The sequence below is a fragment of the Chrysemys picta genome, chromosome 2 (genome assembly GCF_011386835.1).
Source record: "Chrysemys picta bellii isolate R12L10 chromosome 2, ASM1138683v2, whole genome shotgun sequence".
In the NCBI taxonomy this organism is placed as follows: Eukaryota; Metazoa; Chordata; order Testudines; family Emydidae; genus Chrysemys; species Chrysemys picta.
In genome coordinates this window covers 121,991,884-122,010,022 of record NC_088792.1, presented here as the reverse complement: position 1 = coordinate 122,010,022, position 18,139 = coordinate 121,991,884, and the positions used below count along the sequence as shown (strand labels likewise).

The 18,139-nt window shown below is 41.5% G+C and overlaps 1 protein-coding gene across 3 annotated transcripts in view; it reads left to right on the top strand.

Annotated features, from left to right (window-relative positions):
• Nucleotides 1-18,139, top strand: part of GABBR2 (gamma-aminobutyric acid type B receptor subunit 2) — an 877,787-nt gene that overhangs the window by 417,600 nt on the left and 442,048 nt on the right. For all 3 annotated transcript variants that reach the window (XM_065584143.1, XM_065584144.1, XM_065584145.1), the window contains exon 5: nt 11,767-11,832. In XM_065584143.1, the coding sequence (XP_065440215.1) occupies nt 11,767-11,832 (66 nt within the window). The remainder of the gene's footprint in view (nt 1-11,766; nt 11,833-18,139) is intronic.

Genomic DNA, 18,139 nt, shown 5'->3' with positions numbered 1-18,139 from the left:
TTCACCAACCAACTGCACTAAGTTTAAACTCCACAGGCACTTTGACAGCCTTAACCCATAGATTCATAGACTCTAGGACTGGAAGGGACCTCAAGAGGTCATCGAGTCCAGTCCCCTGCCCTCATGTAGGACCAAATACTGTCTAGACCATCCCTGATAGACATTTATCTAACCTACTTTTAAATATCTCCAGAGATGGAGATTCCACAACCTCCCTAGGCAGTTTATCCCAATGTTTAACCACCCTGACAGATAGGAACTTTCTCCTAATGTCCAACCTAAACACAGAGTCACAGACAGTCCCCTGGTTTACTCTGGTTTGTCTTGCTGTCCAGCTGAGCCTATCTTTATGATAGATGGCTCCTTACACCAAGAATCACGGAAATATTCAGGTTACTGCTAAACCCGAAGTACCAGTCACTTACCCCAAGTCAACTATGCTTTGGTCTCACACCAAAGACAACACATGTAGCCAATCCTATAGTAAACTGTATGAAGATTTATTAAACAGGAAAGGGAAATTAAGAGAGTTATTTTTAAGGTTAAAGCAAGCAAACATAGACACACAAATGAGTTACATTCTTAGGTTTCAAAAGGTTATATAGGCTTATATAAACTCTATAAGCAAACTCTATTTGTCCTTAAGGGCTAACCCAGGCTACACAGCTGGGGATCTCTTGCTTATACCTAGAAACACCTTGTCCCCCCTCAAATCCAAGCAGCATAAAGATCCTTGGTTCCTTTTGTCTGGGGTTTTTATCCCCCTGCTGCCATGTGATCTGAGCTGCAAACTCAGCTGATGGGAAGAGTCCATTTGCATGACTCATCTTCAGAGGGAGGAGAGCAGAACAATAATAGGAGTTTTCAGTCCTTTGGTTGACAGTTTTTCAATCCAGATCTAGGGAGCTTCCAGTTGTACGATTCAACCATAGCCCATCTGGTATTGACGGTTTTCCTCTTTCAGGAGGGGTATAATACTTTCTGTAAAAGTGCAGCTCTTCATACTAATTAATGTCCCTCTCCTGTATGGTGATTCGTACAGTCATAGAGGCTTGCATTAGAAGTGTTCAAATATTACATTGCAATATGGAACACAGATATTATAAATAAGGCTAAGATTGTGTTGTGGAAGTCATGGAATCCGTGACATTGGGCGCCCCGGCAGCTGATCAGCCGTGGCCAGCAGTGGGGGCCCTGCAGCAGCCCAGCCTCCGCTGACTGACTGACCAGCTGCCACCATCAGTGGCAACCTGCAAGCAGTGCCCCACCTCAGCTCCCAGCGGACCCCGGAGTTGCTCAGCAGCCGTGGGCGGAGGCCCCCCGCAGCTCCCAAGTCTTTGCCGCGGGCACCAGGGGACACACACATCCCTGCAGCTCCCAGCCCTGCAGGGCAGTGGGTGGACCCCCTCCCCCCAGTTCCTGTCTTGCAGGGCAGGGTGGAGATCCCTCCCAGCCACTGGGGTTCCTGCAGCTGCCAGCTGCTAGCGGGGGGGAAAGGGAGGGCAGGGTCCTGGACCCTTCTCCCTCCCAATTTTGTCAGGGATGTTTTTAATAAAAGTCAGGGACAGGTCACAGTTTCCATGATTTTTTGTTTTTTGCGCGTGACCTGTCCCTGACTTTTACTAAAAGTAACCATCACAAAATCATAATCTTAATTATAAGTAAGATTAATGCATGCAGCAACTCACAAGTATTCAATAGAGTCTAAACATTAAACACTTTCTAATACCTGTTTTATCAATATTAAACCACAAGTGAGCCAGATATAGCCAGCTATGTATCTGTCAGTGTCCAGTTGAGACATAGGGATGTTGGCATGAGCTGGCACCTGGTCTGCCAGCAGCACAACTAAACTTTTCAATTGTTTAGATGGGGAATCTCTTCCAATCCTCTGGAAAAGGTTTGCCTAGTCAAATTCTCCTGCTCCCAGTAGAATTGTTTGGGCAGCAGAAGAACTCCTTTCATTGAGTGTCCCAACAATCCATTAGTCAAGTTGGAAAACTCAGAATCTTTGGACCACAGTGGAAACTCACTTCTCCACCTTGGTATGGGAGATCCCATAGTTTGGAAAGCAGAAGTTGTGGATAGCAATATCAGATCCAGGATTTGGACAGCAAAATTGCTCCATACTGGTCAGAGTAATTGATAACATCTTTGCTCCCTCCTTACTGACTTCTGGAAGGACCTCCCAAATCAGTGGATTGAAAGAGAATGTCTGAGCCCAGTCTAAGACAAAAGTGCATCTCAGTGAAGTTGGCTTTTGCTTATGTTTGGAGCAAAGCAGGAGACAATGGGCATTATCTTTTGAGAAAAGATTCCTAATTGGGCCTTACACCACTGGCATAATGGATAATGAATGCTGGAGACTCATAGACTTTAAGGCCAGAATGGACCATCATGATCATCTACTCTGACTTCCTGTATGTTGCAGGCCACAGAAACTAACCTACTCACTCCTCTAATAGGCTCATAACCTCTCTGGCTGAGTTATTGAAGTCCTCAAATATTGATTTAAAGACTTCAAGTTACAGAGAATCCATCTTTCATTCTAGTTTAAATGAACAAGTGACCTGTTCCCCACATTGCAGAGGAAGGAGAACACCCCACTCCTCTCCCCCCTCCACACACACAAGATCTCTGCCAATCTGACCTGAGGCAAGGGAAATTAGATCCAGAGATGTTAGGAAAACCCTCTAGCCAGACACCTGGGAAAGAATTCTCTAAAGAAACTCAGAGCTCTCCCGTTCTAGTGTCCCATCTCTGACTGTTGTAGAGATTTCCTAATGTGGATGGGCCAAATGCCATTGTAAACAATCTTATACCCTTCCCTCCATAAACATATCAAGCTCAGTCTTAAAACAAGTTAGGTTTTTTGCCCCACTACTCACCTTGGAAGGTTGTTCCAGAATTTCACTCCTGATGGTTAGAAACCTTCATCTAATTTCAAGTCTAAACTTATTGATGGACAGTTTATATCCTTTTGTTCTTGTGCCAAAATTGGTCCCTAACTTAAATAATTCCTCTGTCCCCGGTGTTTATCCCTCTGATATATTTATAGAGAGCAATCATATCTCCTTTGTTAGCCTTTGTTTAGTTAGGCTAAACAAGCCAAGCTCCTTCAGTCTCCTTATAAGTGTCCTCCTTATAAGACTTCTCTCATAAGATAGAATCCATTCCTCTGATCATCTCAGTAGCCCTTCTCTGCACTTGTTCCATTTTGAATTCATCTTTCTTAAACAAGGGAGACCAAAATTGCATACAGTATTCTAGATGAGATCTTACCAGTGCATCGGACAATGGAAATAACAGTTCCCTATCTCATGAATGCTAGGATAGCCTTAGCCATTTTCATGGCCACATCACAATGGCAGCTCATAGTCATCCTGTGATCAACCAATGCACTCAGGTCTTTCTCATTCTCTGTCACTTCCAACTGGTATGCCCGCAGCTTATAGCAAAAATTCTTGCTGTTAGTCCCTAAGTGCATGAGTTTGTACTACTATATTTCATCCCATTTTATTACTCTAGTTTCCAGGTTGTCCAAATCTTGTTGTATGATATTCTACTCCTCCTCTGTATAGGGAATACCTTTCAACTTTTCGTCATCTATAGATTTTACTAGCACACTCCCACTTTTTGTGTCAAGGTCATTAGAGAAAATGTTAAATAAGATTGGTCCTAAAACCAATACTTGAGAAACTCCACTAGTAACCTCCCTTCAGCCTGACACTTCACCCTTCAGCATGACCCGTTGTCATCTCCCCTTTAGCCAATTACTTACACATCTTTCAATTCTTGTATTAGTCCCTATCTTCTCCAATTTAACTAATAATTTCCCATGTGGAACTGTATCAGATGCCTTACTGAAGTACAGGTAGATTAGACGTACTACATTTCCTTTGTCTAGAAAATATGGTTATCTTCTCAAAGAAAGAGATCAGATAGGTCTGGCACAATTTACCTTTTGTAAAACCATGTTGTATTTTATCTTCATTACTTTTATATCTTTAATTTCTCTCTCTTTCAAAATTTGTTCTAAAACCTCACATACAATTGAGGTCAAACGAATGGGTCTATAGTTTCCTGGATCACGTTTTTTCCCCTTTCTTAAACATAGGTACTGTATTTGCATTTCTCCAGTCATAGGGTGTGACCCCCAAGTTTACATATTCTTTAAAAATCCTTGCTATTAGGTTTGCAATGTCATGTGCCAGTTCCTTTTACATTCTTGGATGGAGATTATCCTGGCCCCATGATTTTGTCCCAGTAAGCTGTTTGAGTGTGGCTTCTACCTCAGATGTGGTAATTGCTATTTCCATAGCCTTGCTCCCATTAGCCACCCTGCCACTGCCCCCAAGCTCCTCTTCACTCTTATTAAAAATTGAGGTGTTGGGCCATATCTAGATTATCTTTAATCTCTACCCCATCCTCAGTGCTTAGCGGTCCCACTTCTTTCCTTGTTTTCTTTTTATGTATACGGCTATAGAACCTTTTATAATTGGTTTTAAATTCCTTTGTAAGGTTCAACTCTTGCTTGGCTTTTGGTGGTTCTCACTTTTTCCTGGCACATTCTGACCTCTAAAAAGGTAGTAAGTAATAATGGACAGAACAAAGTAAATTACCAAATAAAATAAAATAAAACACGCAAGTCTAAGGCTAATATGGTAGGAAACAATGTGGGTAAATCTCACCCTCAGAGATGTTCCAATAAGCTTCTTTGACAGACTAGCCTCCTTCTCCTCTGGGCCCAATCCTTTCCCCTGGTACAGTCCTTGCTCCACCTCAGGTGGTAGTTAGGGGATTTCTCATGACTGCAGCCTCCTTTGTTCTGTTCCACCCCCTTATATATATTTTGCACAAGGCAGGAATCCTTTGTCCCTCTCTGGGTTCTCACCCCTCCTTCTAGATGGAAAAGCACCAGGTTAAAGATGGATTCCAGTTCAGGTGACATGATCACATCACTGTAAGACTTCATTGCCCACTTGCCAGCACACATGTATACAGGAAGACTTACAAGTAAACAGAGCTATTTACAACCAATTGTCCTGGTTAATGGGAACCATCAAGATTCCAAGACACCATTAATGGCCCACACTTTGCATAACTACAATAGGACCTCCGAGTTATATTTCATATTCCTAGTTTCAGATAAAAGAATGATACATCTGTACAAATAGGATGAATACATGCAAAAGAACATAACCTTTGCACAGATATATTACATGGCATATCTAGCATAAAACATATTCCAGTTATGTCATATTTACATTCATAAGCGTATTTCTATAAAGCATTATGGGGTGCAATGTCACAAACCCTTCCCTAAGAATGTCTTCCACTTGCTTAGGAGCCAGGGTTCAGATAGTTTCTGCAATTTTGATTTAAAGTAATTGCAAGCCTCCTCCACATTCAGATCCTGAAGTTCTTTAGTCCAGTCAAATTCCCTAACTAATTTCCTTAACTTTTTTAAAGTTTGCCCTTTTGAAATCAAGACTCCTAGTTTCAGGACTTGTTTTGTTTATCCTTCCATTTAGTTTAAACTGAATTAACTCAAATCAAGGTTATCCTCTACAACCATTTCTTCCATGAGGTCTTCAGTACTTACCAGTACTAAATCTAAAATGACATTAACTCTTGTTGATTCAATGACTATTTTGTGAAGAAATCTGTCATCTATCACATTCAGGAATATCTGGACCCTACCATTATTATTACCACAATGTCTTAGGTGTTCCTAGTGTTCAGATGATGGTGGCATATCTAAAAGCAAGCCCACAGAAGTTTCACATGTAGCCTGATAAAAGGTGTCACCCAGTTGAATGAGTCCTCTGGCAGGAAAGTCTTGCAGTTTTGAGGCCTATCAGGACTCCAGTGACTCCCTATCTTGTGTGGGGATGAAAATAAACCATTTTTGTTTACACAAAGTTCCTAGGATAGCAACAATATATACACTTTACTGAGGACCAGAGTTTAAATACAGACATAGATGATCTGACCTCTGATAAAAATAGTTATCAAAGCCAACAATTTGGTGAAAATCTTTGGTGCTATAAAAAGGAGAGTGCAGAATATAAAATGTTATTTGATAGATGTCTCTCCCTACACAAACCAGGGATGTATTCAATTAGACCACAGATCAGTATATGAAAGTATGTGAAGGCTGTCCTGTCAAGTAGACTGCCTTTTAGCTCAGTGTAACCAGTGAGCTGTTCTCACAGGGAGATGGAATATTCCTGCCTGTTGGAAATCAGCAAGAGGTGTTCTAGATCCCATGGGGAGTGACATCATTGTGCATCATCCCCGTGAGAGACCACTAGTGCCAAGGCAATAGTGAGGCCTATTCCAGGAAATCATATTGCCAACAATGGTTGATAGTTGGCAGTTTTTATTTTGAGTGTAGCCAAGGAATAAACCTTGCACACCGGTTATTCCAGGTGATTGGTGTCTTTATCCTTTAATGTGAATCCATGGGTTCCAGGCTAATACTTTTTCCTACTAGCAGATGTTTACTATCCATGAGCCTTTGTTTTGGCTGAGTTTAAAAATACTCAGCTATAGGAAACAGACTGTCTACCACCTCTAAGATGGCAGGAATCAAAGCTGCAGTTGTTGAGGGCCCCTCAACGGCCAAGCCTGACTGCAGGTTTTCCCTACCCTTTTCCTCAGAAACATCTCAATAGTTTTGACTGAAATTCCCTCCTCCTTCCCCCACCTTCCAAAACAACAACAACAATATTAATAATACCTAACATAGACACCTGGCCCAAATGATTAAAGTCTGGCAAAGTTATAAGCAACTGAAAACATGGCCTAAAATATGAGGCAATCTTAATAAGAGGCATTACTACCAGCCCTGCCTATAACTAAAATAATAACCTACCTCTTATACAGCACTTTTCATCTAGACATCTCAAAATGCTTTACAAAGGAGGTCAGTATCATTCTCCCCATATTTCAGATGGGGAAACTGAAGCACAGAGAGGTGAAGTGACTTACCCAAGCAAGGTCAGCCAGCAGCAGGTCACAATGAGGGGGTTAAAGTGGAAGAGCATGAATGAAGAATGTGGGTGAGGCACCTACTTATCCCATGTAGGTAGGGAAGGGATAGAGATAGAAAGAATGGCAGTTCCCAGGGAACATCAAATAGATGAACTTGACTTTATTCTCAAGTACCTCACACTACTTTTGACATCACTGCTGAATTTGGTCCTCTGTTTTCTTTAGCACTTGTGACATGGGGATTTTCCCATCTCTTGATTTGATATTTCAGTGAACTGCCTTAGTAAATGAAAAGGAGAGTGATTGCCTTGGCTTGATTTGAAAATATGTTTCTGACAATGGTTAATAAATGATTCACAAGCTATGTTGCTGGGGTAACAGTAATATAAAGCAAGTTAGCAAAACTGGGCAACCGCCAGTTTACTCATGAAAGTCACATTTTCTCTGGAGATTTATACATAATTAAGGTTGAAAGCATTAAAAAATATAGGATTCTGGGTGAGCCTGGTTCCTGAATAATAGAGATATGTATTGTTCTAATTTGTAGGCCCAGTCACCCATTTCTTCAGCTGAGAGGAATATGGAGTGCTGTTAAATTAGTATGTTATGTTCATCCTTTACAGGGATCAAATGCCTTGTGTCACACACTGATGATTCCTCTGGTTGATTTAAAGCAGAATTTTCTGGCTCTGAAATTAGTTCTGTCTTAATCTTTGAGTCCAAAAGGAGGGGCTTTGAGAGCAGTGGGGGGGGAGGGGGTAAAGGGAAGATTAAGGGGATTATCCTTAAGGCTAGAACCCAAGACAAAAATTAAGATTGCCTTACTGGGAAATCAGTCATATAAACATTATATGGGTATTATATTATTTTTATTGCATCAGTATTTTTTACATGCAGTAATTGCCTTTGAGCACTGGGAGGTAATTAATCTTGGGCCAAATCTCTGGCTATGTCAGAATGGTAGAGTGCAAGGCAGAGATTTAAAGATCACATTTGCACTCCACTGTTTCTGTTGCAGGCCATAATGGTCACGGGGGAACAAAAATGCCACATCCCCTTTTCTCCAGCTATGCCCCTTTTTCCCTGCTGCACCAGCAACAGGCAGAGTGTGTGACATAAGAGCCCTGCATTGGCTCTATCCCACTGGATGGTGATCCTTACTCTGGGGTGATCTTTCTTCAGATTGTTGAAGAACTAGATAAATTCATGGAGGATAGATCCATCAATGGCTATTAGCCAGGATGGGCAGGAATGGTGTGCCTGGCCTCTGCTTGCCAGAAGCTGAGAATGGGCGACAAGGGATGGATCACTTGATGATTAGCTGTTCTGTTCATTCCCTCTGGGGCACCTGGGGTTGGCCAGTGTCAGAAGACAGGATACTGGATTAGATAGCCCTTTGGTCTGACCCAGTATGGCCATTCTTATGTTCTTGTGTTCTTATTTTACAGCAAGATTATGGAGGCAGTGCAGTGTGAATTGACTGCACAGCACCAAAAGATCTGTCTGTCTCTCTTTCTCTCCTCTTTTTTCCTCTATGTATATTACATCCAAAAATGCTACATTAAAAGAATGTTCAGGTTGCGAAGTTAAGCCCTTCAAAGTTAGGAAATGCTGAAAATAAGGTTACCCATGCAATTTTAATTCAACCTCCTTGTGTGTATGCATTATGATACAGTCTTTAATGACATGATCACGTCCTATTTTTTCCCACAGGATTCCTGACTCATTTATGAATAGGGAATTATTCAATATTTCTTTTTATCTTCTTCATTCGATGTGTGTCCCTAGATCTTATTAACTACCATCCGAAACTGCACTGAATACAAAATTATTAATTTCCTCCTGGACATTTCTGTGATGCTGACATCATGGCATCTGAGTGCTTCCCAAACACTAATGAGAGAGAAACACTAATGCACAACACCCCTGTGAGAACAGATGGTATTATTATCCTCCCTTTACAATTGGGGAACTGAGGCACAGAGATTAACACCAAAATTGTCTACTAATGTTAGGTGCTCACTTTTGGCCTGATTTTTCAGAGTACTTAGTATTTTAAAGCACTTCAGTATTTTCAAAGCACAGCTCTAATTGATTTGGCAGCTGTGAGTGCTCAGAACTTAAATTAAATTCATGCTTCTTGTCCTTAGACATCCTCCCTAGCCCTGCCCCTCTCTATTTATCTACTCTTATATGTTCAATAGCTTCTCTCCCTGATTCTGGTTTGCTGGTGGTGCTATCCATTTCTCCACTTCTCCTGCAAGTGTTTTTGTGCCTTCTTCTTTGCCGTCTCTTATGCTAGCAACACCTTCCTCATAAAGTCTCTTCTGCTTTAAATCCCTTATGCAACCACATAGAACAAAAGCTCCCACAACAGTTGTGCAAAGAAGGGGTAGGAAATGAGAGAACATAACTCCACAACCATCCCCCAGAGATAACACATAGCACCAGTGGCTTATTCCCCAACCCTCTGTGAGAGCAAAACATGAAACAGGAGCTTCCCTAACTCTGGAGGGAGTCAAGAGAAGAGACAGCTGGGCTCACCTCTGGACACCACACTGGATTCCTAAATGGGAGCTGTGCTCTTTTGAAAAATCATGTCACTTTTTTTAGGTGCTTAAATTACAGCGGTTGGGTGCTGAGCTATTTTGACAATCTGGCCTCATTTCATAAACATTTAATAAAAGAATTTCTTTAATGTTTGTCTGTTTCTTTCCTTGCAAAAGCAACAAACATAGAACACACAGTCGTGTTCAAAGTAGAAAGATTTCAGGCTATATGTTGTTTGCCAAACTAATTACACAGTGATATCAGTATAATGAGAACCCCTGTAGGCAATGAGGATGTTTAAGAAGGACAAGGGTATTACTGAAGAGGACATAATGTGCTTTGCAATTTGCATAATATTTTGCAATAAAATAATTATAGAGTCACTATAGTAAAGAATAAGATTCTCAAACCTGTCTTCTCAGTGACTAACAACTTAATATTTTCGGCTGAAATTTCCTATAATTGTTCTCAGTCCAAAGGTGATATAAAAATAAAAAAAGATAGTAACTCAAATACTTTCTGTTTTATGTAACAACAAGAAAACACATTTTCTAGTTTAACAATTTTTCTTGTTGCTGTGGGAACTATAATGTAATTACTGTATTTTTATGAGTTTAAAATTTCATCATTAACAGATTTTGTTGATTTCATTTTTTGTTTTCAGCAAATTTTGTTATTGATTTTATTTTAGTTCAGTTTAGTTTTTAGATAATGCAGTATTTAAGTTGAGATTTTATGTGCACAGAAGTCTGACAATTCAGTTAAGGGTCTCAAAACAATCAGGATAGTTTTATAATTTTTTAAAGTACAGAACTTGGTTGAGTTCTGTGTTTGTTTCATTGTCATACATTTTTTCCCTTTTGTCTTTAATAACATTTTTGGACTCATATGAATGAGACTCCTTTTCATAAAAATAACTTATTTTTCTTGGTTTTATGTGAGCTAATTGGATTTAGATTTTAAATGTATCTGTTTCAGACAGAGTATTTTATTACTGTGTGACTAAGTAAACAAAATAAATAAGCTTAGTGAAACTGCACAGGTTAAGAACATCCAAAGAAAATCATGTACTGCAAAACTTGCAAATGCTAAAAACTATTTAGTTTCAGATAATTTTAAGAGCAAATTAGTTCTTTCCAGACTGTACCTTTTGATGAGATATATTATTTGCTATACAAGAAAAAAAAGTTTTGAAGTTATCTAAACTGAAAATCTATAATAAAGCAAAATAATTATAAATGAAATGTTTTCCACCATGTAAACTCAAATTGAATAGCTTGATATTTTGCTTCGCAAAAAGAAGTGGAATTAGCAAGCTAACAAACCATTTTATAATACCCATAAAAAAAAAACCTTGTTCAACCCCTGTCCGATCATCCAGCTGTTGTGTGAAATTAAGTATTAAGTTATAGAGAGTTGTAATGGACTGCTCTGTGTTTAATGTTTGTCTGTACTATTTTTTTCACACATCAACAGAAAGTTAGCTCCAGTTTCTGAAGTCATCTGAAAATTTCATTAACATATTCTGGGCATGAAGGCAAAATGACCTCCATTGACTATTTAATTCAATTGTGGATTCTCAAAGCAGTTTTTTACCAGTTTTAGCATTGATGTATTCTACTGTCTATGGAAAGAGTAGTGATATGAATAAAATGTCTAGGAGCTATCAAAGTTGGTGAATGTGTGTTATCTCATTTACAAATGTCCATCGTCTATGTTGACTGATAAGGTGAAATCATTGACAGTGTACTGTAAAATATATATCCATGGATATTTGCAATTGCTTTTTAAGTGCAAAATGAAGACAAAGCAAATCAAATATCCTTTTGATCTGTGCTGTTTCTTAGTATTACTGAATAGTAATATGTAGCTACACAAAATAAGTATTACTATTGTCTTCTCAATATTGTTATTTCTCAATTATTTGTTTGAAATGCAGTTCTGCCACCTTTATTCATAATGAGCCAGATCTTCAGCTGGTGTGAATTAGCATCACTCCAAAATTGCTTTTACCAGCAGCTGAGGATCTTACCTGTTATGTTCTACCTTACTCTGCAAGTTCTCACAGTGATTTCAAAGGGCCTACTCAAAAAGTACAATATTCCTCAGTCTGAGTAAGTGCGACAAAATTGGGCCCTTAGAAGAAGTGATTTTAAATATAGTTTATTCCAGGCCTGTGACTGCATTAAACTTAGATATACATTATTTTGTCCACAGGGTAATGATGTTCGGATAATCCTTGGCCAGTTTGATGAGCAAATGGCAGCAAAAGTGTTCTGTTGTGTAAGTAAAGATGTTTAATTGCATATTTGGGGAAAGAATGAATTACCTTTCAATAAACGTACATCTGAAAACTCGAATTGCTATCCTGTGGGCCACCCCTGCAAACCTATAAGGCCTCAGTTCAGGGAAGCTCTTCGGTACATGTTTAAATCCATCTCTATTCAGGAAAACATGTAAGCACTTGATTTCAATGGGACTTAAGCATGGGTTTATAGTTAGGGCCCTACCAAATTCATGGTCCATTTTGGTCAATTTCACAGTCATAGGATTTTAAAAATCATAAATTTAATGATTTCAGATATTTCTTTTGCTGCTTTTCCTGGTGAGGGTCGCAGTGGCAGCATGGAGAGTAGGGAGGACCAGACCTCCTTGTCCTCCGCAACAGTTTCCAGTTCTTCCTGGGGGATTCCCCATTGTTCCCAGCCTAGTCAGGAGTTATAATCCCTCCAGTGTGTCCTGGGTTGGCCTCAGGGCCTCCTCCCAGTGGGACGTGCCCAGTATAGATCCAACGGAAGCCTCCCAGGGGGCATCCTTATCAGATGCCCAAACCACCTCAGCTGGCACCTCTCGATCTGGAGCAGTAACAGATGTACACCAACACTCTCCTGAATAGCCAAGCTCCTCACCCTGTCTCAAAGAGTAAGCACAGCCACCCTGTGGAGAAACCTCATTCCCGCTGCTTGTACCCGCAACCTTGTCCTTTCGGTCATTACCCAAAGTTCATTACCATAGGTGAGGATGGGGACGTAGTGCGACTTGTAAACCAAGAGCTTCGTCCAAGAACTCAGCTCGCACTTCACCACCATGGATCAGTACAGCGCCCACATCACTGCCACCACTGCACCAATCCACTGATCAATCTCACACTCCCGCTTGCCATCACTCATGAACAAGATCCCTAGATACTTGAACTCGTGCACTAAGGGCAGCTGCTCCCCCCTCACCTGAAGAGAGCAGTCCACTTTCTTCTGGGTGAGGACCATGACCTCTGAACTGGAGGTACCAATTCTTATCCCACCCACTTCACACTCCGCAGCGAAACGTTCGAGTGCGCATCAGAGATCACAGTCTGAAGAAGCAAGAAGGACAACATCATATGCAAACAGCGCAGATTTCACTTCCGAGTCCCCGTACCAAATGCACTCCACAGCTCGGCTGCACATTGATATCCTGTCCATGAAAACTATGAACAGGAGTGGGGACAAGAGGCATCCTTGGCAGAGTCCAACGCCCATCTTGAACGAACTCAACTTAATGCCAAGAATGCGAATGCAACTCTCATTCTGAGAACAGAGGGACCAGATAGCATGAAAAGGTGGTATTGGCACCTCATAATCCCACAGCACTTCCCCCAAGACATCTCGGGGAATGCGGTCATATGCCTTATCCAGGTCTACAATGCAAAGGTAGACCAGATTAGCAAGCTCCCACGAGCCCACGAGTATCTGTGAGAAAATGAAGAGCTGGTTCATTGTTCCATGGCCAGGAAGGAATCTTCATTGTTCCTCCTGAATCTGAGGTTCAACTAACGGGTGTAACCTCCTCTCCAGCACCTTGGCATAGGCTTTTCTGGGGAGGCTGAGGAGTGTGATCCCCCTATAGTTGGAACACTCTCTCTGGTCTCCTTTCTTAAAGATAAGGACCACCACCCTGGTTTACCGGTCCAGAGGTACGACACCTGTCTTCCACACAACATTGAAGAGGCGCATTAACCATGACACCCTAACATTGTCCAGTGCTTTCAACATCTCCGGGCAAACCTCTGCCGCATTACCACTACGAAGGCACATAGATCCGATCTCACCGGAGGTTTCCAGTGCTGCATCCTGGAAGGGCGGGGGGAGGGTGTACATTGGGTTGAGGAGTTCCCCAAAGTGCTCCTTCCACCTCTCTATGATTTTCTCAGTCAAGGTCAGCATTTCACCACCCTTGCTGAGTACAGCCTGGGCAACATACCACCAACCCCTCCTAAGGTGACAAATGGTTTGCCAGAACACCTTTGCGGCCATCTGGAAATCATTCTTCATGGTATCTCCAAACTCCTTCCAAGCCTGGACTTCAACAACCACCACAGCCGCAGCCGGTACCTCTCAACTGTATCAGGAGTCCAGTTCGCGAGCATTGCTCGGAAGGCTTCCTTCTTTGACTTGACAGCTTCCCTCACCACTGGAGTCCACCAGCGGGTCCCAGGGTTGCCACCATGACAGATGCCAACTACCCTTCAGGCCACAGCTTTCCATGGCCCTGAACATGGTCCACTCAGAATCAATGTTCAAGACCTCACCCAGAATGCAGGAGAAGTTCTTCTGGAGGTGGGAATTGAAGTCTTTCTGCACAGGGTCCTCCATGAGGCATTCCTAGGCAACATGCACTGATCATTTGGGCCTCCTGTGTCTATCTGGTCAGCATCTCATGCATCAGATCCAACTCACCACCAAGTGGTCATCAGTTACCATCTCTGTCACTCTCTTCACCAGAGTGTATAGAACATATGGCCTTAGGTCTGACAAGACGACTGTAAAGTTGATCATCGATCTTTGGCTAAGGTGTTCTGGTACCAAGTACATTTATGAACAACCTGGTGTTCGAACATGGTGGAAGTAGAGAAAGAACTGACAGGGATTTGAAGGGGATTTCATAGTCAAACAGTCCCCTTATGTGAGCAAGAGTCAGACTAGCTGTAACCCTAATAACGCAAGATTTGTAGAAGCGAGGATTGTGTGAGGCGAGTGGGAAAGAACTGTATGAGAAGTTGTTGTGACCTTGTGTTAGATAAGTATGGAATGTAGACTATAGTCTAAATAGAGGTGAGAAAAATAAGATATCAGGATGACCTATGTATAAAAAAAATGCAGCTGTTGCTCATTATAGTATGCAACAAAGGTATAAATGCTTGCTGTGATTACCTGCAGAGAGACCTGTTTAGCTCTCTCCCTCCATGCAACTGCTAGAGATAATAAAGTATCTGACTTGCTGCACCCAACCTGAGAGTGAGAACTCTCTTTTTCTCCGACAGTGTTATTTGTTATGGACAATCCATGACTAGCACAGAAGTCGAATAACAATTCACCTATTCACAATTCAGATATTTAAATCTGAAATTTCATGGTGTTGTAACTAACTAAATAAAATAAAATAAATATGAGTAGGGCTAGAATGGACCCTGAAAGGTCATTGAGTCCAGCCCCCTGCCTTCACTAGCAGGACCAAGTACTGATTTTGCCCCAGATCCCTAAGTGGCTCCCTCAACGATTGAACTCACAACTCTGGGTTTAGCAGGCCAATGCTCAAACCACTGAGCTATCCCTCCCCAATAACTGTAGGGGTCCCGACCCAAAATGGGGTTGTGGGAGGGTTGCAAAGATATTGTAGGTGGATTGCGGTATTCTGCACTGCTGCTGCTGGTGGCGCTGCCTTCAGAGCCTTCAGAGTTGGGTGGCCAGAGCTTCTGCCAGCGCAGAAGTAAGGATGGCATGGTATGGTATTTCCACCCTTATTTCTGTGCTGTTGCCTTCAGAGCTGGGCCCTCAGCCAGGAGCTACCACTCTCTGGCCACCCAGATCTGAAGGCAGCAGCACAGAAGTAAGCATGGCATGGTATGGTATTGCCACGCCTACTTCTGCGCTGCTGCTGGTGGGGCATTGTCTTCAGAGCTTGCCGCCCAGCCAGCAGCTGCTGCTCTCCAGCCACCCAGATCTGAAGGCAGTGCAGAAGTAAAGGTGGCAATACCGTGACCCCCCTCCCAACACAATAATTTTGTGATGTCCCCACAACCCCCTTTTCGACTGGGAGCCCCAGTTTGAGAAACACTGGTTTCCCCAGTGAAATCTGTATAGTATAGGATAAAAGTACACAAAAGACCAGATTTCACAAGGGAGACCAGGTCTGTGATGCGTTTTTCATGGCCGTGAATTTGGTAGGGCCATATTTATAGTTAAGGATCTACTCAAATGCTTTCCTGAATTGGGGCCTAAGCAAGTAGCCCTTACTCATGTGAATAGTACCACTGAAATCAGTATTTTTACTAACAAGAGTAAGGACTTGCTGTATCTGGCCCTGATAAAGGAATTCTTTCGTGGTGCCAGAGTATGTTTCTTGCTGTAGGCTTTTTTTTTTCTTTTCCAAAGCATAAGAAAGAATTCCAGTATTACTAACTACAGAAGCTATCCTCATTACATTTACTTCTCAAAATGGTTCTATTCATATAATTAAAACTGAAGAGTCAAAACGATCTCTTCTTCTGAATATTGTAGTTGTGTGACACATTCATAACAAAACCAAGTATTAATATGTAAAATCAAAGATTTCTGAAATTAAGAGAAATATGTATAAATTAAAGACTGGTACAAAATCATCATGCGATTAAATAATTTCCCCCAAATTTACACTTTATATCCATATACAGAGCATACACACATGATCCTGTTGAAATCACAGGGAGCAGGATCTGGACCTTTATTAGTATCTGATTGAAAAGAATAAACTAATTTTAAGGGCCCAAAATTTGTATTCATATTGAATTAATCTAAAGAAATCTAAGCGAATCAGAGTTTGTCCTATGTGAACACTGCAAATAAAAGATGCAGGCAAAACAAAAATGGCAAAATCTGACTTTAGACTCATTTTATAAAAAAGCAAAAATTGTTTTTTTTCCTCCCAAGGCAGTCTTGCAGTGTTTGCATAGAGAAACAGAAATGTATACATCACAGCAAAGGAGTAAAAACCTAAAGTTCAAAATTAGATTGCTATATGTCATTTGGAAATATTTTGACTCTTACTCAGCAGCTGTCACTGTTGCAATAGTGGTAAGACAGGGATGTATCATGGTACTTTTTAGGGAAGCAGAAGAAAAGTCTGTTTTCTTCCTAATGCCAATGAAAAAGGTTTCATCTTTCTCTCTTCTCATCTCTGGTTGTACAGATGTTAGCATTATCTCTGAGACACTCCCTGAAGTGCTCTGTGTTGGCCATATTCCACATCAGAGAAAAATGTGTGCTTTTCTTAAACTAGGAATGCAAAAATACAACACAAATACTATTCTTTCCCTGTTCATTTGTGTGTTATGGGACTGTCCTCTGTGGCCTATCCTACTGCCCCCGACATGCTCTTCAACATAATCCACAATAACTTCAAACTGTCTTTACATGCAAGGCACTTTGTTCTAGCATTTAAATCACAGAGAGATGTTGAGAATCTCCCCTGTTTTGTGTCTGTTTGGCTCAGGGGAGTAGGGCATTTGGGAGCTGATAATGGTTTCCTAACCTCAGCACTGCCATAAGTTGGAGTAGCCTAGGGGTTGCTCTAACTTATGTAACTGTCTTTAGGGTACCTAGGCTAATGGAGGCTCAGTGGAGAGGAGCTCAGTCATGTCCCCTGTCTGTACCTCTCTACAATCCCTCTCACCCCCCATCCCTTTAGGTGAAGTAAGGGGAGGGGCATTTGTAGCTGCAACAGAGGGCTTTACACCAGGAGAGAGAAAATGCATAGACACATTTTAAAAAGAATTATGAGACCTGTGGAAGGATGTATGTGCTGTGTCACTGATTGTTCTGTTCTCAAAACACAGACTAGTTTCCTAACACCTTTCAATAATGGACAAATAGTCACATCCAAGGATAAAGAAAAAGCAAGCAGTCAATTCTACACATGAAATGCTTGCTTTCCGAAACATAAGTATATTTTCTCTGTTCAACAAGCATACTGTGGCATAGAACATAGTAGCTCTACAAGTTGGGGTATAGAGGGTCAAGTCCCTAACTCATTAGATGTTCATCACATACTGGGTACATCTATACTTACCTCCGGGTCCGAAGGTAAGCAATCGATCCCAGATCGATCCCGGAAGTGCTCGCCGTCGATGCCGGTACTCCTGCTCGGCGAGAGGAGTACGCGGAGTTGACGGGGGAGCCTGCCTGCCACGTGTGGACCCGCGGTAAGTTCGAACTAAGATAGTTCGACTTCAGCTACGGAGCGTATCTTAGTTCGAAGTGGGGGGTTAGTGTGGACCAGCCCACTGACTTACCAGTAAATAAGTTCAGTATCATGGCTGATGATTAATAACTAGTAAACAGTTATTGATAACAGATAAAGGTTTTTGAGTTAATACACATTTATTTATATATCATGGTTATTACAGTAGTGCCCTAGGGGCTAGCCAAGAACAGGGCCACATAGCACTAGTTACTGTACAAACAGAGTAAGAGACAGTCCCTGCTCTGAGGAACTTAGAATCTAAATAGACAGGACGGAGACAGAGTGGGGAGAGATGGATAGAACAAATAGGCAGAGTGAACAATACGATGGCTAC